Source organism: Varanus komodoensis, unplaced genomic scaffold (assembly GCF_004798865.1).
Source record: "Varanus komodoensis strain SLA01 unplaced genomic scaffold, ASM479886v1 scaffold29_1, whole genome shotgun sequence".
Taxonomy (NCBI): domain Eukaryota; kingdom Metazoa; phylum Chordata; class Lepidosauria; order Squamata; family Varanidae; genus Varanus; species Varanus komodoensis.
Genome location: NW_025335759.1, coordinates 1255084 through 1282704, shown reverse-complemented (window position 1 = coordinate 1282704; position 27621 = coordinate 1255084). Strand labels below are relative to the sequence as shown.

At 46.4% G+C, this 27621-nt stretch overlaps 1 protein-coding gene and 1 long non-coding RNA gene across 4 annotated transcripts in view; one reads left to right on the top strand and one right to left on the bottom strand.

Annotated features, from left to right (window-relative positions):
* LOC123025792 overlaps window positions 1-26270 on the top strand; it is a 30747-nt gene extending 4477 nt beyond the window's left edge. Inside the window, exon 3 of one of the 3 annotated variants that reach the window (XR_006415188.1) lies at window positions 26160-26270. This is a non-coding gene — a long non-coding RNA (uncharacterized LOC123025792). Of the gene's footprint in view, window positions 1-98; window positions 3803-26159 lie in introns of those variants that run through there. The other 2 variants (XR_006415189.1, XR_006415187.1) reach the window with 2 other exon arrangements.
* LOC123025791 (kallikrein-8-like) lies at window positions 10165-16673 on the bottom strand. Its single transcript, XM_044434809.1, has 2 exons — window positions 13466-16673; window positions 10165-11021 (listed from the first exon to the last, which is right to left on the bottom strand). Exons 1-2 carry the CDS (start codon window positions 13625-13627, stop codon window positions 10866-10868), a joined length of 318 nt encoding a protein of 105 aa, XP_044290744.1. The 5' UTR covers window positions 13628-16673; the 3' UTR covers window positions 10165-10865.
* Window positions 26271-27621: the final 1351 nt, after the last annotated feature.

The following is a 27621-nucleotide window of genomic DNA, read 5'->3' as shown; positions in this document are numbered from 1 at the left end:
TGTGAAAGCAGAACCATCACACTCTGGTTCGTGTATTAGCGTGGGGAGCTGAGTTCGTATTAAAAAGCTGACCAAACCAATTTATCTGCCTTCCCCAGAATGCATGATTAACTGACGGACTCTTTGTTTTGCTGACTGGGGATGGAGAAGATGTGCTTCTTTTTATAACTCTCTGCAGCAAGGCATGGTGTCTTCAAGGAAACATGGCATCTTGCAACAGCTGGAAGATGATGGAAAGTCACCTGTTGCAGCCTCACGTCCTGCTGGAAATGCCTTCATGGGACAGGCATCTATAGATCAACCTCTGTATAAGATGAGGAGGGTGCTACCGGCATAAAGCAAGGGGTGACTGAACTCCATGAAGCCAATTGATGGGAAAGGAGGGAGGGCATGAGCGATCCATGGTGTCCCAACTGCAAGTAGAATTTCTATTTCTTTCTCTCTGAAATGGCTTATTGCTCTCATTCCCTCCCCGCCCCTGCTGAGAGAAAGGTGCAGGGGACCGGGAGATCTCTGCTGCATCTGATTCCCCCTGGATTGGCTGGCTTTTTGCCCACAGGGGGGCATTTGATTTTAGCAAGGAACCTCAGGCAGAAAGATGGGGGGGGCGGGGTGCAGCAGGAGAAGCCGCTCGTGTGAGCAAGAAAGCAGCCAATCCAGGGTGGGAGGGATCAGATGCAACAGGGACCCTCAGGGTCCCTGGACCTTTTTCCAACAAGTGCCCATTGCAAGGGTCTTACACACACACACACACACACACACACACACACACACATGGATTTTGCAGCACCTGTAAATAGAATTTGCAAATTTGTGCATTTTCCCCCTTGGATGCCTGGGTCCCGATTCTTTCTGGTACCAAGCACCATCCCTGTTTTCACCTGCAGTCTTTGCATCCTGAGGAATCCTGATGTTCCTCAAAGTTCAGGCCAAATTTTCATCTGAGATTCTCTGTGGTAATTTAGTGGGTGCGCCATTCTTCACCAACAATTATCATAAGGCCAGGTAATAATATCATTTAACAGTCAAACCAGCTGATAAGCAGAGACTCTGAGTCTATGATATAATGGCACATAATTGGAGCCACAATTAACTGGAGTCATACAAATGGCTTCAAAAAATCTGGCTCTGCATGTTTTGGGAGGACAGTCCCGCCCGTGAAATTGGGTAGGGATCCAAAGCAGTAGTGTCAACACGAAGGCCTTCCTCTCCGCATGGGGAAAGGCTGTAGCTGTGTGGCAGGGCATGCACTCTGCAGGCAAAAGGTTCAACGCCTTGTAACTAGTACTGGGAAAGATGTCTGCTTGAGACTTCCCAGAGCTGCTGCCAGTCTGTGTAGGCAATATTGAGTCTGACAGACCAATGGTCTGATTTGGAATAAGGCATTTTTCTGTGTGTTTCTCCTGATGCTGCTGTGAAACTGATGTGCGTTTGTGCTGCCATGCAGCCCATGTAAAAGATCTCCTTTCCCCACTTTGGGACTAAAATTGGGAGGTAAATCAAATCCAGATTAAGCCCTGGTGGCTGGACTGTAGCCATATGGGGAAAGAGGCTGCTGGGGACCTTTCCCTCCAGGGTTACTCCGGGTTTGTTTATCTAATTATAAGGGAAGAATGTATTGGATTTGGAGCTGCTAAAGAGGAGAAGGAGGTAAATCAGAGGAACAGAGAAACCTACCCAGTGAACTTGATGGCTTAGTGGAGTTTAGACGGGCCCTCTAACTGCTAAAGGGCACGTGCTCTTCCAAATCTCCACTCGGCCATGTATCTCAATGGAGTAACCACACTCAGGGGTCAAGTATGGATTGTCACTGAACTTTGAGTTGTTGCTGAAATGTGAGTTATAGCCTGGATTCAGGCAACATGGCAAACTACATTTCAACATGCTGGAGTGTGCTTTATTCTGCTGACTGAACCCGGTTGAGTTGAGAAACCATGGTGAACGAGCCACACTGCACAACCCAACTGCAAAACCTGGATTGTTAACCTTCCTGGGTTGTTCATGGTTAACAAGCTATGGCTTATTAGTGCAGCTGGTTCAGACATCAACCCCCATTTCAATAACAACCCACACTTAAGTCATGCAACCCAATATCATACTGTCTGAACCTAATCTCAGACCTTGCTAGCTTACCAGCTGTAGTGAGGATAAAGGTATGCAAGGAAATTGTGTATGACACACTGTTCCTTGGAGGATGAGATTAAAATGCATTAAGACTTATGCCTTGATTTCCATATGTCTGCAATTTGCATTGCATGTTTGATTGGTATCAGCTGAACAAAAACCAGATGATTAATCAGCTAAAAACCTCATTAGTTGGTGGTTGTGCAGTGGCCCCATGCCCAAGGGCAACCTGGCTATGGGTGCACAGTCTGGTGCAGCTGGGCCAAACTGGTACCAGCTGCCACCACCAAGAGTCTTCCCAGTTCCCCAGTTCTCTTGTTCCCTTGGGATCAACAAGGTTTCAAGGTTTCTTATGTTTAGTTGCTTTGCACCCACTTTCTGTGCTTAGGGAACCACTATTAGGTTATAGGCTTGGCTCAGCATGTTGTAAACAACCTGATTGTTGAATTAGCATTGGGGTACATGACCAAAAGTGTGGGACATCCTTTGTGAGCTTCCCTGCTTTCATCCACAAAGAACACAGTTTGCATTTTGGTGAAAATAGTGTAAAATATCTACTAGGGATTTAGGAAAACAGAAGGGGCAAAATAGCGTCTAGCTTCAGAGTACAAAGCATAAACAGTTTAATCAGGCATATGTCAAACAGAAAATCCAAGCTAGTTAGCACAGCTCTGAGCTAAGCTGTCTACCTATTCTTTGAAGATCCACGTGGTGAAATTCTCCTATACCTGTATCAGGTTTTCCCCCTCCTTTGGGGAGACACGCATCCTTCCCTAGAATCAGTATTAGAGGAAAATGTCCATGCAGCCTCCTCTGGCTTTTCCACTTCCTGGAGGATCTGCTTTTAGCACGGAGATAAAAGAAGCTTAAATGTCTTTCTTTGGTCCCTCCTCCCTTTCCTAGGTGGAGATTCCAGACAAATCTCTCAATCCCAAGGATGTTAAAAGAGTCTTCATTGTTGAGACATCTGATCAGATCACTATTCAACAGGTTTGCTAACTGGAGGTGCTTGACTTTGAGCTGATTTCAGTCTGCAGCTCAATGCCAGTATCAAGATGGCAAGCAAGGCCATCAGCTTTAGCAGAGACCTGCAAACTGGTTGAAAAAGGGAGGTTTCCATCTGGGTAAGATGGGGTTAATATGGTCTAGTTGAGCAGGCCACTCCAGGCAGAACAGGATGAGAGTTCTGCTGTCTGGTGAACTTCTCCTTCCTTGGTTGCTTTGCCTGGTTTTCCAAGCTCGACATCTTTGGTCCCAGTCCCTCGCATTTCTCTCGCTTCTCCAGTTTAGCAGCCCCTGAGCTGACATACGCCTCTGCTGTTGCCTCACCTCCGTCATCTGCTCAGAGACATGCTGACTCTCTTGGCTCATCCTTTTGTTTGTGTTTAGCTTTCAGCAGAGGCAGAGAAGAGGTGGGAGGGAAGATGGAATGAGGGCTTTCCTTGTCCAAGATGCCATGCAGAGAAGCACTGTTGGCACCGGTGTAAGAGAGTGTAGCTTGTATATGAAGCTTAGCCACAGCTGCAGTTGAGGGAGAACAGTAGGGTGGTCAGAAACCCTCCACCCAAAAGAAGAGGAAATCCCAGAATCATAGAATGGTAGAGTTGGAAGGGGCATGAGGCCATTGGGTCCAACCCCCTGCTGTTGCAGGACACCAAGTTATACCATCCCACTCAGATGGCTGCCCAGTTTCTTTTGAATGTCTCCAGTGTGGGAGAGCCCCCCACCCCTCTAGGCAGCTGGTTCCATGGTCGTATTGCTCTGACAGGGAGGAAGCTTTTCCTGATGTCCAGCCTGAATCTGGGTTGTCGCAACTTAAATTGATTGTTCCATGTCCTACACTCTGGCATCAGCAAGAAGAGATCTTGACCTTCCTCTTTGTGACAGCCGTGGAGATCTTTATAGAGGGAATCTCATGTCCCCCCTCAGTCTTCTCTTCTCAAGGCTGAACATGCCCAGTTCTCTCAGTCTCTCCTCATAGGGTAGCCTTTCCAAATCCTGGGTCATTCTTGTTACCCTCCTCTTGACCCTTTCTAACTTTTCTGCATCTTTCTTAAACCTTGGTGCCCAGAACTGGGCACAGTATTCCAAATGAGGGCTAACTAGTGAGGTCTGACAAATCCATGATCCCAAAGAGAGGACAAACTAGGCATAGCCTGATCAATATGTGGAGACACAAAATTAGAAATCCTGGCTATCATTTAAAAGCAGATCCATATTTCCACATAGCAGAAAGACCTGGTGATCTATGCACCGACTCAGTCTGCTGCCCATGTGGATACGTAGCTTCAAGGTCCCAGCCCGCCCTGCTTTCCCTTCTCAAGGCGCCTTATCTTCTAACTAGGGCTGGTCATCCTCAAATGGAGAACTCAAATGGAGAACTGCCCCATGATAAGTGGGATACATGGCCAACTTCCAGCACTCAGGCAGGTGAAGGACCTTCTGAGAGAAGGCCAGGAAAGGGAATGGCGCATGAAGAAATGCATGATAGAAAAGGCCTTATGTCTTCTCTCTAGGCAAGCTCATCACCCCAGTCTGTGGTGTGGTCTTGAAAACAGGAGTATGAATTTCCTGGGGAGGCTTGTCCAGGGACCCTAGCCTTGCCCTCCAATTGGTGGTGTGCAATGCTTTATTTACTTGATCTATTAATATCTTGCCTCTCCATTTGAATGCAAACCTTTAAAAACTAAGGAGAGGACATGAGGCAATAAAACCCTAAAATTCCCAGCTACTAGACGGAGCAATATTCCAGCTTAGTAGCTGGGAATCCAAACAATTTTATGCAAATTATTTTAGAGCTTTATATTTTTCTGGTCTTTTTCATCACAAATGCATGAACTATCTCTCCATAGTCACTTTCTCTTGTAAGTTCATACTGAACAAACAGAAAAAGGATGCTTGCCTGTTCTTGTCCTATAATAGAATACAGGTAGGTTTTCACCTGCAACTTATGGCAACCCTATGAATGCATGGCCTCCAAAATGCTCTGTCCTGGGCAGCCCTGCTCCGCTCTTGTAAACTCAAGTCTGTGGCTTCCATTATGGAATTATCCATTATCTATTCATCTCATAGATAATCTTTTTCTGTGTTTGACTTTCCCTAGCACAATCATCTTCTTTGATAAATCTTGTCTTTCCATGATGCACTTGAAGTACAGCAGCTCCAGTTTAATCATTTTTTGCTTCTAGGGCAGTGGTTTTCAACCTTTCCACAGCTGGGGACCAGCAAAAACAGAAAAACCACCCCTGGGACCTCTAATTTCATGGCTGCTGTTTCCATTTGAATTGATGACTGAGGCAAAGCGTGTAAAATCTTTCACAATTGCAGTTTCTGTATTGTTAATGTTAAAGTTGTGATTTTGCTTTCTTGATGTTCAGCTGCAGTCCTGCTTTTGCTCTTTCTTTCTTATTTATTTATTTATTTATTTATTATTTTATTTATTTATAAAATTTGTATGCCGTCCAATTACTTGCGTCTCTGGACGACTTTACAACATAGACAAATTGACAATCCACTCTGGCTGCAAATTAATAAAATACAACAATAAAATTCAGTATTAAAACATATTAAAATATTGATTAAATAAAAAGGTCTTGACCTGGCACTGAAAAATATATAATGACGGTGCCAGACGGTCCTCTCTGGGGAGCGCATTCCATAGTCAGGGCGCCACCGCAGAGAAGGCCCTCCTCCGGGTACTCTGTCTCCTAACGTCTTTCACAGAGGGTTCCCGGAGGAGGGCTTCTGTTGCCAATCTCAGGGGGTAGGAGGGCAAATAGGGAAAAAGGCGTTCCTTTAGGTATCCTGGTCCCAAGCCATTTAGGGCTTTCATTTTCATCAGGAGCTGCTTTGATCAGGCAAGCATGAAAACTCCACTAAAATAAGTGCAAAATAAATTATAAAGTTCCCTGAGAATGAGGCAGAAAAATGGAAGCCCCTGTCATGGAGGAATAATGCTTTCAAGAAATCATAGGATAGATTCTGAGGCAGTACTAGTTTGATCTCCTCCTTGGAACTGCTTGCAACAGTGCACCTCCCATACCTGCAACCGCTGCCACAGGTGTGCCCCACCTGTGAGAAACCAGTGGAAGATTTCTTCTTGAGTGAACTTGTCCTCCCAATTTCTCTGCCTGCAAAGAGGCAGGAGAATCCAAGAGGCTGGGTGCAGGCAGCTCTGCCTGGTTTGCCCCGTCCCCTCCTGTGTACGCACAAGGCGCTCTGGGACTGGCGAAGAGCTTAAACATGCATCCACTGTCTCCCTCATTCTGTCCTCCCGACGACCCTGTGAGGTTGGCTAGGCTGAGAGATGCTACCTGGCCTATGATCATCCACTGATTTTCATGCCGTAACCAGCGCATTAAACCCGGATTTCCCTGTTCTTAGTCCCGGGCTCTTTCATACTGGATATGGATCTCCAGGTCTATTTGGGCCCTTATTTCCTCCTTTATCACATCCACCCAAAACCAATTGTTTCCAAGAATCCGCATCCTTATGTCCTGTGATCTGGTCTGATACGTGGCACAATTCCTTCTGCACTGTCTTGCCCTGCTTCATTTGTATAGGAAAACATCGCACAATTCCTTCTGCACTGTCTTGCCCTGCTTCGTTTGTATAGGAAAACATCGCACAATTCCTTCTGCACTGTCTTGCCCTGCTTCGTTTGTATAGGAAAACATCAGCAGAGTCTCAAGCAAGAGGTAACACAAAAGGGAAGCTGCTGCCCACAGTTCAAAAGTGTTAGCAAGGGAGTGACTCTAGAAAGAAGGGGGAAACACACACCCGCGGAGGAGTCATTAAAGGAGCATTGTCATGCTAATTGTTGGACCTTTCGAAGTCACAGGGCCTTGGCTTGCTGCGCAGGTGGAGGTTGTTATGAAGTGGCGCTTTGGAAAGAACCGCCTGGAATGCTGAATATTACAATAGAAGGCACGACTCTAGACAGGAAGGGGTTTTCTGTGCCAAAGTGGTTAGGTTGAAAATAGACTTCGAGTTGACCAGAATGCCCTGCTTAAATGCAGATCTACCCTAACCACAAAGAAGTGGGGAGTGGGTTCTGATCCTAACATCATGCAAAGGATGTGCCCAGACTTTTACCTTCTGAGGTTGCATCCCTTTCCACCTTGCTCTGCCCAAAATCACTTCTAATATTAGAGATCTGCTGAGGCAGAAAAGCAGTTCAGATGCAGGAATCGTGGAAGGTGTTGCCCTGCCTGCCTGCCTCAGCCCACAGCTACCCGTTCCTACATGCTTGTGGACAGAGCCAGGTTTAAATGCCCAGATCTGTCGATATCAGTTCTGATGTGTTTGCAGATGGACAGCTGGTAATGCTACACAGTCAGCACTCTTCCACTGGCAGCTCCAAGACGGGTAGAAACTGATTTTGGGGGAGGAGGTGTATCCATATGTGCACGGTATTCTAAGAAAGATGACATAAAGGTGTGGGCGAGGAAGGAGCAAGGCACCTGAGTACTCCATTTAAATGCACACATGCACCGTATTGCTAAATCGAACTTTCCACCAAACATTCGTCTAAGGCACTGTCTAATGTCTGAAGATTTTAGAAGTGCTTGTATTCAACCTAATCAGCCTGGAATAATGATATGATGAGGATCTTGTGTCGGCCAGATAATAAGACTGCCCTTTGGGGCATTGGTTTTGGGCAGTTCAATCCAGGAAGGCTGAACACAACCTTCAGAACGTAGATGATGGGTATGATATGGGGGGGCAGAAGATCACCTCTGTGCTTCTCCTGTCCTGCAAAGCACTTAGAAGGATGACTTTGGTTAGCTGCATGATTTGCCCCAGAGCCGAAGGAGATGAGGCTGAGCCACCACTGGGATGCTGCATTTGCCGGCACACCTGTCTCCTGCCCTCTCCTCCCCACCTGCTCCCTGCCTACAAAGTCCATCTCCAGGTTTTCTCTCATGACCTCAGAGGCACAGCTTGGCCTTGGTTCTTTCCACATGGGCTGCGAGGACATGTCGTGTTAGCACCTCAGCTCTGACCTCAGAGGATGCATCTGCGGTCAGAGCTGGGGCTTCACGTTTTCCTTCAGCTCCCCTGGCAGCCCTGAGTGCTCGAACCAATTCAAGGCCGAAACCTGAGTTTTACATTTGCTTCTCTCTGTGTGTGGTCTCCCACAGGGATTCCTGGTTTATGAAACTGTCTGCTAAACACGGCAAATTCTTGAGGAAAAGCAAGTCCAGCCGAGAATCTGTTACACTCTTTCTTTGACACAATTGTGGCCCAAGCGCACCTTTTGTCGATCAGGCGGCTCGTTTTGCCCACAATTCTCCGTACGGTCTTTGGCCGTCCTGTGAAATGTCTGTCGAGGCATCTCTCGGGGCTACCGCTTGCTCATTTAGGAAACTCATTGACTGCCATCTGGTGGCAAACCCAGCTGTGGTGGCAGTTCAGTACCTGCCTTCTCTCTTGCTGCCACAGAGAATTTAAAGGTATATAGATATAGCTTCTGGGTGAAAGCCTGGACTTATTGGTGCAAGCTGAGCAGGAGGTCCAAGGCCCACTGCAAAAAATGGACAGAAACCCACTGCAATGTCAGAGCTGAGACTCTGAGTTTGGAGCACCTTCTCCGCTCGCAGTCTGAACGACGGCTGCTTCTTTGAGGTTGCAAAAGTGCCTGCAGAGGTTAGGTGGGCATTCCCAGGGGAAAGAGGGGAGGGCACAGGTGTGGCATCCCGGAGGCACATCAGCTTGCCTCCCTCCTGCTCTGAGGTGCCACAGGTAGGTAGCCAGCATTGTCGCGTGGTTTTGCAGGCTGGGAGCAGCGTGGAGGCTGGCAGTGATGCTGCGTTCCTTCCACCCTGTACAGGATGCCTGTTACCCTCCAAGCTGGGAGGGCGACATGTATCCAGGTAGCACTGTGCCTAAATAATTATGTACTGTGGATAACATCGACAACTTCTGAGCAGTGTGCAACAAAAATATGGATCGTTTTGTTGAATCACAACGAAAAGTCCATGTGGTATAAGATGTGTGTCCTACTTTCCTGTTCTCTGTTTGAGGAGCTGTCAGGACAGTCCTCTGTTTGAGGGTGGCATCTGTTTAAAGGGTATTTCTAGTCCAAGTCCAAGTTTAAAAGTTAAAAAACCCTAAGAAGGGAAAGCAGGTTCTTTGAAGTTGTCCATCGGTACTTAGAACTTGGGCAGCAAACTGTCCAAGCACATTGCTCACTTGGTCACAGTTTTTCTGTAATTTAAATAACAGCCATTATTTCTACACATATGTCTACAAGACATATGAAACAGCATCCACATTTTTGTCTGTAATTCTCCCGTTATCCACATTTTTGCATGGAATTTTCCAATTATAATGAATTTTTGAATGCTATTTTCACTAATATACAAGATTCCACATGCAACTTCCCCTAATGCACACATTTGTGTGTTTATTTTGTGATTACTAACCTCAGCTGTAAAATCAGGGGAAGGGGAAGATTAAGTTGACATATTGGCTAGAAATGTGGAATTAGCTAAATGTGTATTAATATTAGAATGGATCGAATTTCTTCCTCATTCATCATCATCATCATTACATCTAGTTCTGGACTGCCCACTCAGTTGCTCACCTTGCTTCATAAACACAATCGAGTTACAACAAACAGGGAAGGCAAGACAGTTTTATTGTCTTTCATGCTGCAGATCAGGCAGAGAGAGAGAGAGAGAAAGAGATGTCTAAGGCTGCCTAGTAAGTTCGCGGCAGAGGTAAGATTCCAGCCAGGAGTGACTCGCAGCTCATGTTCGTGGCCACCGCAATTCAGCAAACACATGTTCCTCGGGCGCCTCTAACCTAAGCATGGCTATCGGTCCGAGGCAGCGTGATGGTTCTGTCCACTAGGGCTGGAGACCCAACCTTTTCATTTGGAGCCCCAAATCTATGGGAAGGCCCCTGCCCCCCAACCTTCCCCCTCACTTATTCTTGTCTGAAATTCTGACCCCCTCGTTGGGTTTAGTGAAAGAAAAAAAAGGGGAGTGTCTCAATGGACACCCCCCTTTTTAACCCTGCCCCCTCTGTGAAAGATGGGTTAAATTTAGACTGGGGGGAGGCGGTGTCAAACCTCCTTGCTCTTACAGCACCGAACTGGGGCCATGTAGGCTTACATGGAAGTAAATAAAACGATTGTGCTTAGCTCTGATAAGCACAGTCTAGCTTGCCCTTCTTCGTAAGTGGAGGTAGGGTGAGGGGTGTGAGGAAAAGAGAGAGGGGGCTGGAGGCCAATTTGAAGCAACCTGCTGTGAGTCTCCCCAAAGCCGGTCTTGGGCTGGGAGTGGGAACAGGGTCCCCCATGCCTCTCCCAGGATGCGGTTTCCTTCGAGCCCCTTCCACTGTTCCAGTGGGCCCAACACTCCAACGTTGACAAGGTGGCCAAGAAGGGAAGAATCTGTATGGTTCTAATCATTTCCATCATTACAGCCTCTTTCTCTCACTCCATTCATTTATACAGAACTCCAGTATTGTCCTCCTGGCAAAAGGGCACAACCTTGTATGGGGAAGAGGGGCAGCAAAATCCACTGTTACTTGAGGTGGCAAAGTATTGTGCGCCTGTGTTGTGGAGGACCTGGCAAGCCCTCATGAAATGAGAAATGCCCCTCGGAGGGAAGGGGCACCTTAGAAATAAGGGGAGGCAAACACATGGGCCAGGGGGCAGGCTTGGATCCTCCAGATCTTTGGGGTGAAGCGTCCTCTGTTCTCCTCAGCTGAATTCTGTGTCACAGGTGTGATCACCACTCCAGTCCTGTTGTCTCCTTGATCCATGGCACGATGCAGCAGACCTTGGAGTACACTCCAGGATTCCCCCTCTGGGCACACACCCTCGTCCCCCAAGAAACCACACCTTCAAGTTTCCCATCACAGATGAGGGGGCCCCCAGAGTCACCCTGCAAGGAGAAAGGGTTCAGATCATCAGTAAAGGCTCCCAGATGCATTAGCTGAGTGAATCTATTTGTTGCTATTAAAACTCAAGCACGGGCACACCCTTTGTGTAGTGAGACAGCGCAAATGCATACCAGTCCAAAACTAGCTGAGGAATTCTGGAAGTTGTGGGACCTTCTCTCTCTCTGGAATACATAGGATTACATCTTAAATTGACTACTTTTGTGTGTTTAGTAATTGCTTTGCTACATTGTTCAGGGAAAGACCATCACTTAGTCGTAGAAGGCTAACCCTTATGTTTCAGGTTTAATCTCTGGGTAGGGCTGAAAAGGCCCTCTCCGAAAAACCGGGACAGTAGCTTTCAAAGTCTTCAGATCCAGGATCTGCTTTTAAGCAAACCGTGCATTTGGGGCTCTATTTCTCATTTTAAGTATATATTTCCATGGTAGTAGTGTTCCATCTATTGTGATCTGGCTACAGCCCAGGAGTAGGTCATGGCGATCATTGATTGAAGATCAGAGGAGCAGACTAGTGTCTCACAGACCTGAGATCTCAGAAGCGGTGGGACTGCACCTTCCCATCATCAGGCAGGATGTCCAATGACCAGCAGTGAGGGGAGCAGATAGCCCAACAATATGTGGAGATCCGGGGTTGAGAAAGGCTGGATATGGACAACACCAGTCTAGTGGACCATGGCATCAAGGTTCCCATCATTTGCTGGGACAGTGGATTGTAGTTTGATGCCCCTTTGCTAACCAGGATCTTTCAGCACAGGCAGATATTAAACCACATTTCTCTATTTCAGATGCAATAGCTGTACTTAAGCTAGGATTAAGCACTGAAGCAGGCTAGGGTAGGGTTGGGATCAGCACGCTCGGCCAGGTCCTGCAAGACGAGCTGAGCCAAGAGGAAATCCGCGAATGTCCATTGTGCACCCCAGATTGCACAACCCACAACAATGAGGAGTGGCTGCAGGAAGCAGGAGATGGGTGCCGTCACCAAGATCACCAGGAGCCCTTCCCGGCGACCAACCTTCTTCCCCACCTGTTGCTGCTGGTGGAGGTGGCAGTGGGCACAGAAGAGGGGCTCTGCTTCTGGACCTTGCAGGGCTTGATTCCTGGCAAGCGCCCCAAGAGCACTGGGCATGCTTCCCAGGACCCTGGATTCCAGGCTGCTGCAGAGCGGACTAGAGTCCAGGGAGTGAAGCCCAAGGAATCCAACATATTCTTACCCCGTAATGGATTCTTCGCACATCTGTAGGCTAGGAGACAGGTGAGGAGGATGCACACAGTTCCCCAGCTCCTTCCTGTCTGCTAATGCTATACGGTAGCAAGCCAGGAACTGTGCTTCCAAAATAGACCTACCTAGGACTTTGTCACCTCTCAGCAGGGAGGCCATATCTACCTGCAAAAGGTCCTAATCAGGCGGTCAGTTCTCTCTCACCTGGCAGGAGTCAATTCCTCCTTGTGGGACTCCAGCACACATCATGTATGGTGTGACGGAACCATAGTATCCCGAATTGCACATCCTTGTTGGGACAATGTTGACGTTTGCACACTGTAGCTGAGCAGGAAGATTTGCTGGAAGACATAAAATATCGAGAGCAACGATCTGTCAGGAACAATGGCTGTGCCACCTACGCACTGAGGTTTTTTCTCAGGGTGATTTAACATGATGTGTGAACTCCTGTAGCCTGTGCATGGTTAACAACCATGCCATGTTTGGACATCACAACAAGCCACCCTGAAGCAAACCAGGATGTCCATCCACCATGGGTTGTCTTGTCATACAAACCAGGCTGCTGTGCATTAGTAGCACCAGTTGTGAGAGAACAAGCTGGAAAGCTGGCTGAGAGGGAGGGCTTTTGGATCACCGCAAGAGCGGTTGTGCTCAACAAATAGTAGTTTCAAGCGTGGCTGCATAATGCGAGGAACACCACCACCCATGGAGAAGCCTTTCACAACCTCCAGTTTTACTGGACTACAATTCCCATTCACCCCAGCTGGGATGATCCCCATCTCCCCAGTCCAGCCAGCCATGCTGCTGAGGGATGAAGAGACTCATATTTGGATGCTAGGAAGCACTTCCTGACAGTTAGGACCCCGAGGGTATGGAATGGGCTTCCACAGGAGGTGGTTGAGGCCCATCGGTGAGGGTGTTCAAGGATAGGCTGGACATGCACACGGTAGGCATGTCGTGAGTGGAGTTGGCTAGAGCCGGGGGTCAGACTAGATGGCCTGGGAGACCCCTTCTGACTCGCTCTGTTTCTATCCAGAAGGCCACTGCACTGGGGAAGGCAGCTCCAGAGGGGTAAAAACATTCTCTCTGAAGGTGGTTCTAATTCTAGAGTTGTTCCTGCACCTTCTGGAGATTTGATGGTGCCCCAGCCTGAAACAGTGCAGTGCATCCCATCAGCAGGGCAGCCAGAAGGTAGTGGAACTGTCTGCACAGCTTCTGAGAGTCTGGCACATGGAGAAATCCGGAGGAGCATGTAATCCTTGTCGTTGGTTCTTCTATCATACTGCGGATGTGTTTTAACTTCAGCAATATGGGAGCATTGCTCTGTGTTTTCAATCTTCTTCAGGTTTTGCTTCCCTAGGCACACCATCATCCTACATGGACACAGAGCAAAAATAAAATAGAATAAGCATGGAAAACTGGAATAGGGAGAATTTCATTCTAGATTTATTTTAATGCAAATGTTCATCATTTCATAGTTTTGAACAAGGGTGCAAACAAAGCCTAGTTATTCTTTGAAGTTCACTCTTCTACAATTTTTAAGGGAGCTTTTCAAGTAAAAATGCTTACAAAATGTGTATATTATTATAACAGGACTTTTACATTTATACCGGCCTCCCAAACTGCCCTGGATTCTTAGGGGAATGTGCACAAAATGTGGCTTTGTTAAAATATTGTTCAGAAGTGCATTATGCAAAGAAAATTGCACACAAAACTGTAGCGTGGGGGTTAAACAAACTGGCAGACATATTGGGGGTCTCTGGCAGACCTTTGCGGGGGTCCTGGGAGCAGCTGTCCTGCAGTGAGGGCTCTCTGGAGCTTTCCCCCACCCCTCGTTGTGTGGCGCCTGCTCCCCCTCGCTGCACCATGCCCGGGCCCAGCGAGAGGGCAGCACGCTCTTGCAAGGTCTGCCGAAACCCGCTCAAAGGAGCTCTTCAGGATATGGCCAAGTTCTCGCACCAGTTGCACAACCAGGAGGTGGCACGCAGCAGAGGTGGGAAGCGGGTGAGCTAGCAAAGTGAGAATATTTCTGAGAATATTGAAAAAACATGTCCTAGCCATTTTGGAAATGGAAATGTCCTTCTTCAGGGGCAGATACTTATTCGTTGTGACAAACTCCATTTCTACTCTTATCCTCACATGGCTTTCTCCCTTTTTTCAATAACCAGCAACTTAAATGATTTTTCTTGTTGCATCTGCTTGATTTTGGGTCTATTTGGGGTTGGAAGGGTAGCCTGAACAAAACTGAATGGATCCAATTCCACAGGGAGAAAGAAGAAAAAGCTAGCATCAATAATACTGTCATTTCCCCTGGAAGCATGACCCTGCCAGATACTGTACTCCATCAATTCTTAAAGTCATCCAGTTATGGCATCTTGCAGAAATCCATATGCCCTTTAAGTCCCTGCCTCAATCATTAATAAATTGTTGGTGCTAATACTGGAATTTGCATGGGTGGAAAGAGCTAGAGTCCTAGCTAAAATGATAGATAAGATTAAAGATTAAAGATTCAGGTGTACTGTGTTTTCCCTGCTTTAACTGGTGCTGTGAAGCTGCTACACTGGCTTTCTTACACCTCTAGTTGAACTCAGACAAAGCTGTATAGATGGAATATCAGGACATATTTACAAGCCCATGAAGCATATCCTGGTTTTATAATAAAAAAGATCAGGGCATCCTTAATGGCATCCCATGCATGAGGAGTGTTTTTAAATTTGGCAATTGTGTAAGAAAAAAATCAGCCCCCTTGAGAGCAATTTTATACAATTCAGAGTTTGAAATAAAGGGATTTTGAGGGTTTGGGGCAACGGGGTGCAATGCAGCAGCACAGTGTTCTGGACCGGAGCAGGATAAAACCTTAGGGAGACGTGGTGAAAACAACATGACACATTCGTGTCGACACATCGCTGCCTCGTCCAAGTTCGCTTTAAATAAAAAGGACTTTTAAGATGGGAGAGACGATGCCTTGAAGTTTTCCATCAAACACGTGTTGAGACCTGGACCGCAGACTGAATACCAGTTGCCCACAAACACTCTTCCTCACTAAGGCAAAATGTCTTGTGTTTCTGTGAAATGATAGTAAAATTTATCAGCGTATGTTTACACACAGACATTCATGCCTGTCCTTTCCATGCAAATCTGTGTCCTCTTTTGCTCTCTTTCTGGGTGATGCATTTCCTCCTATTAGGCAATGTGTGGGTGACTGGGAGAACAGAAATGATTTTGCCTGGGGCCTAGCCAAAGGTTGCTGGCTCCTATGGGGCAGGTGGGGTGGGGTGGGGGCATGCCAAAATTAAGAAGTTGCAATATTTGATCTCGACAAGATTTGATTGCAGCTCACTTTTGTCAAATTGCTATGCCAGGCTTTAGAGCAAAGTGGTTGCTTGTCCCAACATTTATACTTCCCTCCGTTGACTTACCCTGCTCTGGGTTTGCAATGGGCGGCTGAGAGCACCCAGCATTGATGCACTAAGCTCCCTCCGCAGTAAATCCTCCAGTTGCCTCTCCTTCCCGACACGAGGGCTGCCTGGAAGGCTCTGGAGCGGGCTGGGCAGGTGTACCCTCCAATGATTCGGTCGCCTGTGCCCTGGTACTCGGAGGCTGCAGTAAATTGCGCACAAGGAGAGAGAGTCGCCATTGCATCACTGGTTTCTGGAAACGCGCCCCCAGTTTTCCTGGTGCCCACTTGCTGGAAAGCAGCGTTTCTGTGGCAGGGTAGGCAGCTCCAAGAGAACTGGGGTCCATTTTTGCCCCCAGTATCCCCCCAGTAGGCTTCATGAGGGGCAGCCCCAAAACAATTAAAAACCTAAAGGGGAAATGGCTCCCCATACATATAATGCCTCCCCCAAAGAGACTCAGCTGGTACCTGTGCTGTTCTTTGCTACCCCAGTCCAAGACTTTTTCTTTTCTTTTCTCCCGGGCATTTTGGAAACCAGATTTTTAGATGTTCTGGCTGTTTCTATATATCTCGTGCTGCTTGTCATGGTGCCCTGTCCTGTATTTTGTTCTTCTAACCATTTCTGTTCTATTTTATTCTTTTAGCTATATGGAATCCACACAGAGGATATTAGTTATTGGGTGGATTCAAAATTGAACAAACGAGCAGGCCCAGCAAGCGGGAATATCAGCAGCGTGTCATATGAAGCACAATTCAGCTATGAAGGTTAAGGTCTTGTCCAGAACTCCCTTTCAGCACTGCCTGCTCAGTGGTAGAACCCCATTTCTGGGCTTTCCCAGCACCAGGGCGCTGGTGACACAGTGGAGTCTCACCTCCACGGCAACTGTTCTTTGTAGCTTCATAGGAGCAGAAAGATTTGCATCTGTGTATGAATATATACCCTGATGCTGGGAATGATTGATGGCGAAAAGAGAAGGGGATGGCAGAGGATGAGGTGGCCAGATGGAGTCACTGGGGCAGTGGGTGTGAGCTTGGGTGGACTCCGAGGGATGGTGGACAGGAGAGCCTGGAGGAATGTTGTCCATGGGGTCGTGATGGGTTAGGCATGACCTTGCAACTAACAACAAATATGAAAATATAGATGCAATTTTAAGAAAATATATGTAATATAAATAGAAATATAGTAAAACTTGCCATAGTATGGAAGACCATGGCCAGGTGACCCGTGTGCCTTCCTGTTTACCTTGTGGTCCAGCTGCTAACTGTTGATGGGCAACCATCTTATTGTTCTTTACCTTTACATTGAGATTGGACAGGATGTCCCTTCTAGTAGAGGACTTGGCCATACTAGCACATGAAGTATGAGCTATTTAAATTTATTATTATATTTTACTGCCAGGGTTTCTGCCTCAAGTGTTCAAATACAAGCCTTGGGCACTCTGCACCTTGATGTGGAGTGGTCGATTTGGTACTACGTCTCAGGCACAAACATGCCGTGGCCCAGCCAGCTAGAAAATCTCATCTCACCTTCTTTTGGATGGCCTTCCATTCTTTTCAAGCTGGCATCAGATGTTAGTTTTAATCTCTTTAGCAAAACTATCCTTAATGAAGCTTTACTTCCCCTCTCTCTTGCTGTCTTCTTATCTTATTAATTTATATTTTATTGATTTTTAAAAATGTTTTATCATGCTGAAAGCCATTTCCAACATTTTAAAGGCAAGGTTAAATATTGTAAAATAGAAAAGTTCAGCAAAGCCAAAACAGGTGCATCATACAGATGGTTAATGTTCTAGGGACAGACGACCAGAGCATAAACAAGATCACTGGAGCCCATGGATATTGCCATGAGTCACTGGATATCATTTTATATATCTGTCTAATTAAATGTACAACATGTTTATGATTTTCCTTTTGTTTGTCATCACATCTGTCACTCTCACAGATCATTATTATTTCCAGGTAAGGAAATACTTGGGCTTTTCCGTGACTTCCTGTTTGAGAATCCCAATCTTTGCCCTTTCTCTGGGGTCTCCAGCATGTTGTCCCTAGTCCTGAAAGTGTCCTCAAATATCTTTCTGATGCCCACAATACTCCTTGACCCTTCCAAATGCTATTTGCAAGTTTAAGTTTTTATTTTATTTCTTAAGTTGGGAGGTTGGCATTCTGCAAATGAATTCCTGACTGCCAACACCATTTTTTCTGGGATCCAAAAAAGTGTTTTGAGTTCTGCAATTGAGACTCCCAACTATGCCTTGGATGTAGGTTCTTGGGTAGGTTATATTTCTTTTAGTCTCTGCAGTTTGCTTTCTGGAAGATGAGAGTTTTGTGAACAGCCATGGCAGGCAAACAGCCCACTGCATGGGAGCCATTTTGGAGAGCACCTGGAATAGTCCATCAACATTCCAAATGTGCCCACTAATCCAAAAGGGTTGAAGACCGTTGTCCTACACCCTTTCCTAGAATTGGGACACACAGCAGGCTCTTCATTTAAAATCTCTATTTATCTCTAAATCCATGAATATATACGTAAAGGGCCATGCTGGAACAGGCCAAAGGCCTATCTAGGCTGACATTTGTTCATAGTGGCCAACAAGCTGCCCACAAACAGGACATGAGTGGAACAATACCCTTCCACTTCTGATGAATGCTGTTGGAGAGACATGCGGCCTCTGATACTGGAAATAATATATATGGTCATAATTAGTGTCCAAGAAGATGGAAGAAGCAATAAATCCATCAGTTGTTGTCTTGGAGGTCCCACTGTCTATGACCTCCCACAGCACTTGTGGTTTGGCCCTCAAGCCATCTGTTTGGGCTGGGGTAACTCTGTGTCCTACTTTAGAAAGGATAGAGGGCAAACCCTCAGAAGGGACAGCAGGGAAGGCTCTTGAATGTGCCCACCCACAGTCATTCACACCTGGATAATGGCTGAGCAGGCACACAGGTTCCCTGGTCATGGTCTTTCCACAGTGGTGAGATATATTATATTCCATTTTCAATTATAGCAACTATTTTCAAATTGGTATTGTTATATAAATGAATTTAAGCAACATCTGTGCAAATCCATGTCATCTGCAAATTCTCACTTGGAGTGAGGGTGATGCTTTTCTTCACTTGTGAAGATCACCGTAGCCCAGGCTCAAGGCTTGCAAGAACCGTAGGACATCAGAGCAGTCATGCCAATGCCAGAGGGGCTGTTGCCCTGTAACACGGGGAACTTTCCTCCTGCCAAAATGCAAAGAACTCTGGAACTGGTAGTCCTGGAGCAAGCATGCCACGGAAGCAAGCACAAATCCGGCCTCTCAGAATACAGACCCAAGTGCATTCTTCCTCTTCTAGAAAGGAGTCCAGACCAGCCTTTCCCTGCTCTGGGTGCTGTTTCTTTTGCTCTGACACAGCTTTTAACCTGCACCAGCAATTCTTACAAGAGCAGGATAATTGATGCCCAGATACAGGGATATGTCATAAATATCCTCAAGCATGATTCATCACAAGGCATCAATCCGCTACCCCATAGTAAAAGGGTTCCAGCCTAGGCTGCTTCTCATGGATGTTCTGCCTCTGCTAAAGTGTAGCTCCCCTCTCTACCCTAGTGGAGCCCTTATTGAGTCCTTATTGTTGGGGGGGGGGGCGGAATGGCACCACTATGGAGCAAGATTGCTGGAAAGACCAGACACAACAGCTACCCCCGGCCCAAGGCAAGCACTTGAACCTCTACAGAAATTTTGCTGCTCTGCCTAACCCCACTCTACATGGGGCATCTTGTGACTGCTCAAAAAGCCGTAACCCTAATCTTAAACTTAACCACCAGCACTAACAAAAGCTTGGATGAAAGAAGAATGGAAAAAGGACCTAGCGTTGACCTTGTGTGCTCCCCTGAGTTGTTTTTGCATACCTGCAAAGTTCATCAGGAGCAATCCGAGGACCAGCAGCTTCATCGTTGCAAATCAACTAGAGACCAATCTTCTCGTTGAATTTGTTGCAAGGCAAAAGAATCACAGGGAACAATTCATGGATGTCGGCAAGATATAGTCACTGATACTGGTCCCTAAGCAGGGCCCACACTTGTGCACACCCAGATGATGATACAGAAAGACATTATCATCCATAATTGTTTATGTCAATCATTATCCAGTAATCATGCTGCATGGTACATGATCATTAATGCTTGTGCTGAGACAAGAGGAGTTATTACCACTCAGGTAGATACTTCCTTTGGGCAAAAACACACGTGAACCTCACAGGTGCGGGGAAAGGGGTCAAGATGGAAATGCAAAAAGATTTGTTTTCTATTAGCAGTTTTTTAAGGTTTTTCATTGTCTTTAATAGTATTCAAATAATAGGAGGCAGAAGATATTAATATCAAGAATTATTCTGTTTTAGTTGGTTGTCTTGTTAGCTGCTCAAGAGACCTTTGGAGAGAGGTTGAAGAACAGGTTCTAAATATATCCAACAAATACGTAACACAAATCAGTTGTTGAATGCAACTCCCATCATCCTCAGCCACTGAGAAGATGCGAGGTGTACTCTAACACATCTGGAGGGTTCCAGGTTAAGAATGGCTGAGATCTGTCATCTCTTGGGATAGTGCATAACTATGTACCATAAGTATGAGTGATACAATGATGAGGAAGAAAAGAGTTGCGGCAGTCTGGAGGAATGGCTAGAGCAGGGGCAGACAACTCACTGGCCTCTGATGCTTTGGTTTACAACTCCCTTCAGCTCCAGCCCACGTGGTCAATGATCAGGGAGTCTGGGAATTGTAGTGGACTCTGGGTTGCCTGCTTCTGCACTGGGGAGACCCAAGTTCGAATCGACAAAGCCGTGCTGCACAGCTTGGGACATCCCCTCCCTGCCGTATGACTGCCACATAATTTTGTGACAGGGCTGTTGTGGACTCACCAGCTCTATGGTAGGCAGAAGTTAAACCGTGGAAGCCTTTCCTGGATACAGCGATGATGTGGCTGGGAAAGCATCATTAAATGAAAAGTGTCACGGAAGCGCCCTTAAATTGATGCTTTTTTCAAGGCACACTGTGGAAAAATGTAACAATCCTACTACCAAGAAGCTGGGGCTCTACTGCTTTTTTGGGGACATTCCTGGTCTTTTCACTCCTTAGGGTCTCCAGAATAAGAGTGGCATATTAAGCATATTTCCAAGAATGATTGGACTATGGTCCATATGCTACACAAATCTTTGTTCATATGAGCTCTGAGTATACAACAGAAATTCACTTGTGTTGTAAGTAGGTCAAAATCCCAAAAGTTCTTCTATATTAGAAAAACTGAATCCAGCAAAAATGGGACAAGCACCACTGAATACTTTAAAGAGAATGAAGTCCTACAATTTTTCTATAAAGTTATTCACTTCTTAGCTAGAGATTCACAAGTACAGCTGCCATATGAAGATTTTTAAAGAATACCAAGTATTTTATCAAAAGTTATTTGTCACTGTCCTTACACTTTGGGTGAGCATTTGGAGTCCAGTCTGTGCCTGGGGTATAGTCCGGGGGAAAAAATTTCTACAGCTCCCAGGATTCTCCAGGAAGCCAGCTGGGGGATACTGGGAGTTGTGAGACTTTTTTCTTCTGTCTAAACATTTGTAGGTTAAACCTCTTCACCATTACCAATGTCACTATGAATATTCTGCCTGTTCAGTGACTGGGACTCCAAGCATCCCCACTTCCTTCATCTTAAAGAACAGCCTCATCACAAACTGCGAAAGATTTGCAATCCCCATGTGGTCCTATTGGCAAGGACAAATAGCATAATGGACGGAGGCGGGGGAATCATTTTCAAGCTAGCACATGGTGCCGATGATGAAAACAATTTTCACTTATTTAAACAAAACAGTCTTTGCCTTTGCATTCCACACAATCCCAGGACAGTCAGTCTATTCTCCCTCTGTCTATCAGCCAAAACTGGAGTAGGTCAATTGAAATGATCAAGAATACCTAAGTACATAAGTTGCTGGGGAACATGGGTAGGAGGGTACTGTTGCCCTCATTTCCAGCTTCTGGTGTTCCCATGGACAGCTGGTTGGTGACTGTGTGAAGAGAATGCTGGACTTGAAAGTCCCTTGGCCCAATCCAGCAAAGCTCTTCCTGTGTTCTCATGTTCTCAGGTCCCCAAATTCCTGATCATTAGCCCATGCTGGTTGGGGCTGGTGTGAGCCTGGGCACAAAATATGTGGTGGATGAGCCTTTCTCTCCCCCTATTTCTCTCTCTCCTGGCACACACACACACACACACGTTTAAAGCAATCAAAACATTAACAAAACACATCTAAACCAAGACCAAAAAGAATAATAGCTCAGACTCTTCCTACAGAACAAATGCTAAAACAAAACACTCACAGAGAGATTCTATACATGACCATTAAGGTCCATGGGATTTACTACAAGTAAAGAGGATATTGGACCACAGCTTCAGAGTAAATCTGTACAACCTCTCACTCACCTGCAATTCTTACTGAAGCACCAGATGGAAGATGCCTCGATGCTGTTACTTGGAGGAGAGCAGGTGAGTAACTAGTGGAGAAGTTAACATTTAAATGCCAGAGGAGGAGGATGGCCCTAATTGATTCTCTGTCTGATGCATCGCAGTTTGGGAGCCTCTGGTATGACTCAAAGCCACGGCTGCCTATCTCTGGATCTCTGGTTCAACAAGAAACCCATGTTAAGTGTTGAATGGTCCAACCTGCCGATGGGTCCACCCTCCTCCTCTTCATACATCATCCTGTTTCTTGCAGGCTTGCCAAGGGCATTTTCATTGCATCTTAAGGGTGTCATAGAGATTATAAATTGCATACACCAGCTGCAAACCTCCACTGCCACAACCTTTCAAAAGGAGAGGGGCGGTGGTGATGAAGGACAGGAAATATTGGAAAGTAATTCCTTGTACTCACTGGAAGATCCCTGTCCTGGGAAATTGGAAACACGGGGAATGTTCACCTCTGAAGGAAAATCAAGGGCCCTTGAGTTGCACTCATTTTCTGGTTGTGGGATTTCCATGGACAGCTGGTTGGTTACTGTGTGAACTGATACCTGGGCGAGATGGACTCTGGGCTGAGCCAGCAGGGCTCTTCTTAAGTTCTCTGCTTCCAGAATCCAGGACCAGTTGCCCACACTGGGTGGCGCTGGTGGGAGTTGGCAGGACAACATGAGCAAAAGCTCTGCCGTAAGGTGGCTGCTGAAATCCTGGCACTGTAAACACCAGTTTGGGCTTAAGATGGGATTCCTGAGCTGATGAGGAATCCATGTTACAAGCCTTGCTTCCCACGTACACTTTATTTTATTTATTTATTTATTAAAACATTTCTATGCCACCCCTTGCCGAAGCCTCGGGGTGGCTTACAACACAATAAAATACAATAAAATACAAAAATAACAATATAAAATTAAAATTAACGATATAAAATAAATAAAAAATATAAAAGAAGTCGCCCTGGCCAGATAAATAAGCAAATACTGTTAACAATATTAACTTTAGATATGCTAATTGCTTACTTGTCCTGAAGTGTTTTTCCTGCGTTGTGTTGGTCCAGCCCCATTCAACCCTCTAGGGTAACTCTCATGTGCCGTCCCAAACTCCTAAGTGATCCCCCACCGGATCCCCCACTCCTCCTCCAAACTGTATGTAACTGATTGTATAAAAGCATCTTGCACAGATTCCATCTTGGTAGTCCCTTCGGCAGGGCCGTCTTAACACAGGGGCCTGATGGGCACTTGCCCGTGGGCCCCATACTAATCTGCGTATGTTAACCCTTGGAAAATTGGAACACTTCCAAAATTACCAGTAGTTGTAGTTGTCGTAGGGGCCGCAGTACACTGCTTTGCCCGGGGCCCATAATGCTGTTAAGAGAGCCCTGCCCTTCGGGCTCAATGCCATATGTCTTTCCTGAATGTCTGAAGAAACTGTAAATGCAATTTTGATTGTACACCCCCAGCAGACTCTCAAAGGGTGGTGTTTTCACCCCTGTCAGAGTATAAAATATGCAGCGGAGGGTGCCAAATCTTTCCCTCTCCCTCCCCCCCGTCCCCCTTCCTCCTAGGATATGCATATGAACATGTGCACACATGCACACACCCACACAACAATCAGAACACATCTAACACAAGACTAAAGTAGTTACCGGCACAATCTTTTGTCCACAAAGCAAGTACTTAGCAAAATGCTAGCTGCAATCCTATACATGTCTCTTTTGCAAGCCAAATCCTGCATATCATACTTCTGTTGAACCAGGAAGCTGTTGCCCTCTGGGTGTCGTCAAACTTGAATACCGAGTCCTTGGAATGAAATAGTACCTAGGGTGCAGTCTTGCTTGGGAGTAAATCCCATTGAACTCTGAATAAACATGCCTACCATGATGTTAAAATACTTTCCCCTATATTGTTCAGGAGGCATAAGATTTGCAGTGTTTCAAGCCTCTCCTGAAAATATATTCTGAATGCAAGCTTTCTATGGTTTATAATCCATAGAAATGGTTTATAATAATGCTCCTTCATTTTCCCATCTCTTTATACTGCTGTTGGAAGTTGAAATATTTTAGTGTTCTATTGCACTATAGCTATGCACTTTAACTGCGATTTCCAACATTTGTTTGTAAACTGCTTCAGGATTTTACTTTATTAAGCAGTATATAAGTATTACAAAAAGAAATATTGCCCACATATTCTGCTTATGCTCCCACTGGTTAATGACTGTGGAAACAGAATTATTAGGCTAGGCAGACCCTTATTCTAATCCAGTGCAGCTCTTATGTTTCTTTGGTCAGCCATCCTGTCCTATATTGCCCTACTCAGAAATAACCCCTGTTGAATTCAGTGGGTTTCATACCCAGGAAAGTATGTATAGGAAAGCTGCCTAGGTCCCAAGCATCTCTACCTTCCTTAGTAGGGGAAAGAAATCCTTCTGTCCTTTGACCATTTTGATTGTTCTTTTTTCACCTTTTCTAGCCCTATGGGTGTCTTCTTGGAGCCTGGGTGACAAGAACTGTCCAGGGGATTCCAAAGCACAATCATTCGAATGGTGTCAAAACAACCAAGCTCAAAAAAATAGAGAGAGGTTCAATGGTGGGAGATTCCAGACAGATAAAACAAACTTCTTCTCATAGCACAGAGCAAAGCTTTTGGGATTCAGTACAGCGAGTGTCACAATGCTCACCCACTTGGATGGCTTTGAAAGGGATGAGGCAATTCGTGGGAGATGAGAGTCTGTCACAACTGCTTGCCCAGAACATTTTAGCTGGCTGAAGGGAGAACCCAGATCGTGCCCCAGCCTCTGCTTAAGTTCACCGATTTGGAAACCCCTTTTGCACCACACCCCGCGTCCTGGCTGGATCTGCCCCCACACCCATTCTACCCCTTTGGGGCTACATGGGGCAGGTAGCCCCCCACCCCTGCCTGTCACTCGCAGTGGCAAACCCTTATTGGGTCCCCGCTATGGTTATCCAGCACCACAGAGCTGCCCCCTTGGGAACCCTGCGACTCTGCATGACAGTGATCAGCCGTTCAATAGGTATGCAGAACTTGGGCAAGGGGAAGGCTGGCTAGAGCAGGAGGGGTGGAACCTGTGGCTCTCCAGATGTGGCCCCAGCCAGCATGGCCCATGGCAGGGACGATGGGAGCTGTAGTCCAGCAGAATCAAAATAGAGCTGCCAGGCTGCTGACGGGGACTGGGCGTTATGTTCACATGACTCCAGTCCTCCGTCAGCTTCACTGGCTTCCCATTGAAGTCCGGGTCCAATTCAAAGTGTTGGTGATGACCTATAAAGCCCTTAACGGCTTGGGTCCTGGTTACCTGAAGGAGCGCTTACGTCCATATATGCCCGCCTGCCCCTTGAGATCTGCGGGAGAGGCCCTTCTCCGGCAACCCTCCATGAAGGATATTAGGAGGGTAAGTACCCAGAGGAGGGCTTTCTCTGCAGTGGCACCCAATCTATGGAATGCGCTCCCCAGAGAGGTCCGCCTGGCGCCGTCGTTATTTGTTTTTCGGCGACAGGCGAAGACCTTTTTATTCAAACGTCATTTTAACTGTTAATAGTGTTTATTTATTTTATTCTTTGGCCAGGGCGACTTATTTTATATTGTTAATTTGTTTTATATTGTTAATTTATAGTATTTTAATTGATTTGTTTGTGAGCCGCCCCGAGGCTTCGGCGAATGGGGCGGCATAGAAATTTTCTAAATAAATAAATAAATAATCTGGAGGACCACCACTTCCTCACCCCTGGGATGGAGTGATGTGAGAGAGTCAAGTCATAATCCCTGCTCGGCTCGCTGAGTGACCCGGGGCCATTCACTGTCTCTCAGGCTTTCTGGCTTGTCACGAGGACACAGGGAGAAAGGAGGAAACGGCAGACACTTCCATGAGAGCTTTGAAGAAAGCTGGGATTAAAGTGTAATTGTATAAAGAATTAACCTTCCTTGCAGGAACTTACAGTGTGTCTTAAATTTTGGAAATGATGTTTCCTTGTCTCTGTCTCTGTCTCTCTGTGTGTGTCTTAGTCAGTAATTGTGAGAGAATCTCTTGAAGTCCAAGCTGTCAAGCAGGGAACTGGAAGTTCCAATAACCTGAGTCAACCCCAGATGTACATCACATAAACAATGCTAATAGTTGCCTTCAGTGAGTAGTATCCTTATTAAAATGTGCACAGAGACACATGGTTGTGAATGCAGACTGGGAACTCTGGAGAAACACCTGCTCCACACTCTGGGAGAACAACCTCGAGACATCTGGAACTCTGCTAACACGTGTGTAACCTGCATGCGTATTCTCTGCTAATAGAGAGGGATTGGTCATCCTGGACAGCCACCAGGTACTTCTGCAGAGACTTAACACTAGGAACTCTGGGTTCAAACCTTGGCAGTAGGTCCCCGCTGAGGAAGCCTCTGTCCCCCATTTTGTTATTCAGTTCTCATGAGGACCAATGCAATAGGAGGAGCAAAATCCTCCATGTATCTTAGGGCTGGCAGTAATATCAGTACTTGCAATAATTGCTTCTCAAGTGGCATCTAGTACCTTCTACTGAGAACCTATATGGACATAAAAAGGTAAAGGTAAAGGTTTCGCCTTGACGTTACGTTCAGTCATGTCTGACTCTAGGGGGCGGTGCTCATCTCTGCTTCCTAGCCGAGGGAGCCAGCGTTTGTCTGCAGACAGTCTCCGTGGCCATGTGGCTGGCATGACTAAACACCGAAGTGCACAGAACACTTACCTGCCCACCGAAGTGGTGCCTTTTTATCTACTTGCATTTGCATGCTTTCAAACTGCAAGGTTGGCAGAAGCTGGGACGGAGCAACGGGAGCTCACCCCGTTGTGCAGATTTGAACCGACGACCTTTCAATCTACCAGCCCAGCAGCGCAGCGGATTAAACCACTGTGCCACCTGCAGTCCCCTATATGGACATATCTAGCCATAGAATTAGTATAAAGGACCCTCTGGCCCCATTAGGAAGGATACAACTGGCAGGCTGCAGGGGCTTTTCAGTGGCCACTCCACAAGGGCGGGACCTTTTCCTGGAGAGCCCTGCCAGCTCCCTCTCTGGCTTCAGAAGTATTCTGTATATTTCTTTTTGTTCCAGGAAGCTTTTCATGATTGATTCTCATTGTACCATTTTGTGTGCCGGCTCCATGGTTTTTTATGCTGCTAGATTTTACTGTCCTTAAAGTGACATGATTTTCATAATTGATTTATCAGCTATATCCCAATAGTGAACACAGGTATTGGAGTGCTCACCCTTATGCGCTTAAAACCGCTCTGTGCATGCACAGGCAGACGCAGGGTGCCTCCAAGGTTTGCTAAAGCACAACAAATCTTTGGGAGAAAGCCTTCAAGGGAGGCTGAAAAGGCTCCCCAGACAGCCTAATAAGAACTGAGGGTCCTTAGGGGGCATGGACTGATGACTAACTAGTGCGTGTGCATGTGTGTGCACTTGCGTGCGTGCGTGTGTGCGTGTGAGAGAGAGA

What these genes read in the sequence shown, in the direction of transcription:
- LOC123025791 (XM_044434809.1), bottom strand. Translation starts at nt 13,627, where the DNA reads ATGATGGTGTGCCTAGGGAAGCAAAACCTGAAGAAGATTGAAAACACA. An exon ending in GTGCCAGACTCTCAGAAGCT is followed by an intron (nt 11,022 to 13,465) that starts GTGCAGACAGTT and finishes TTCTCCTTGCAG; the next exon opens with GGTGACTCTGGGGGCCCCCT.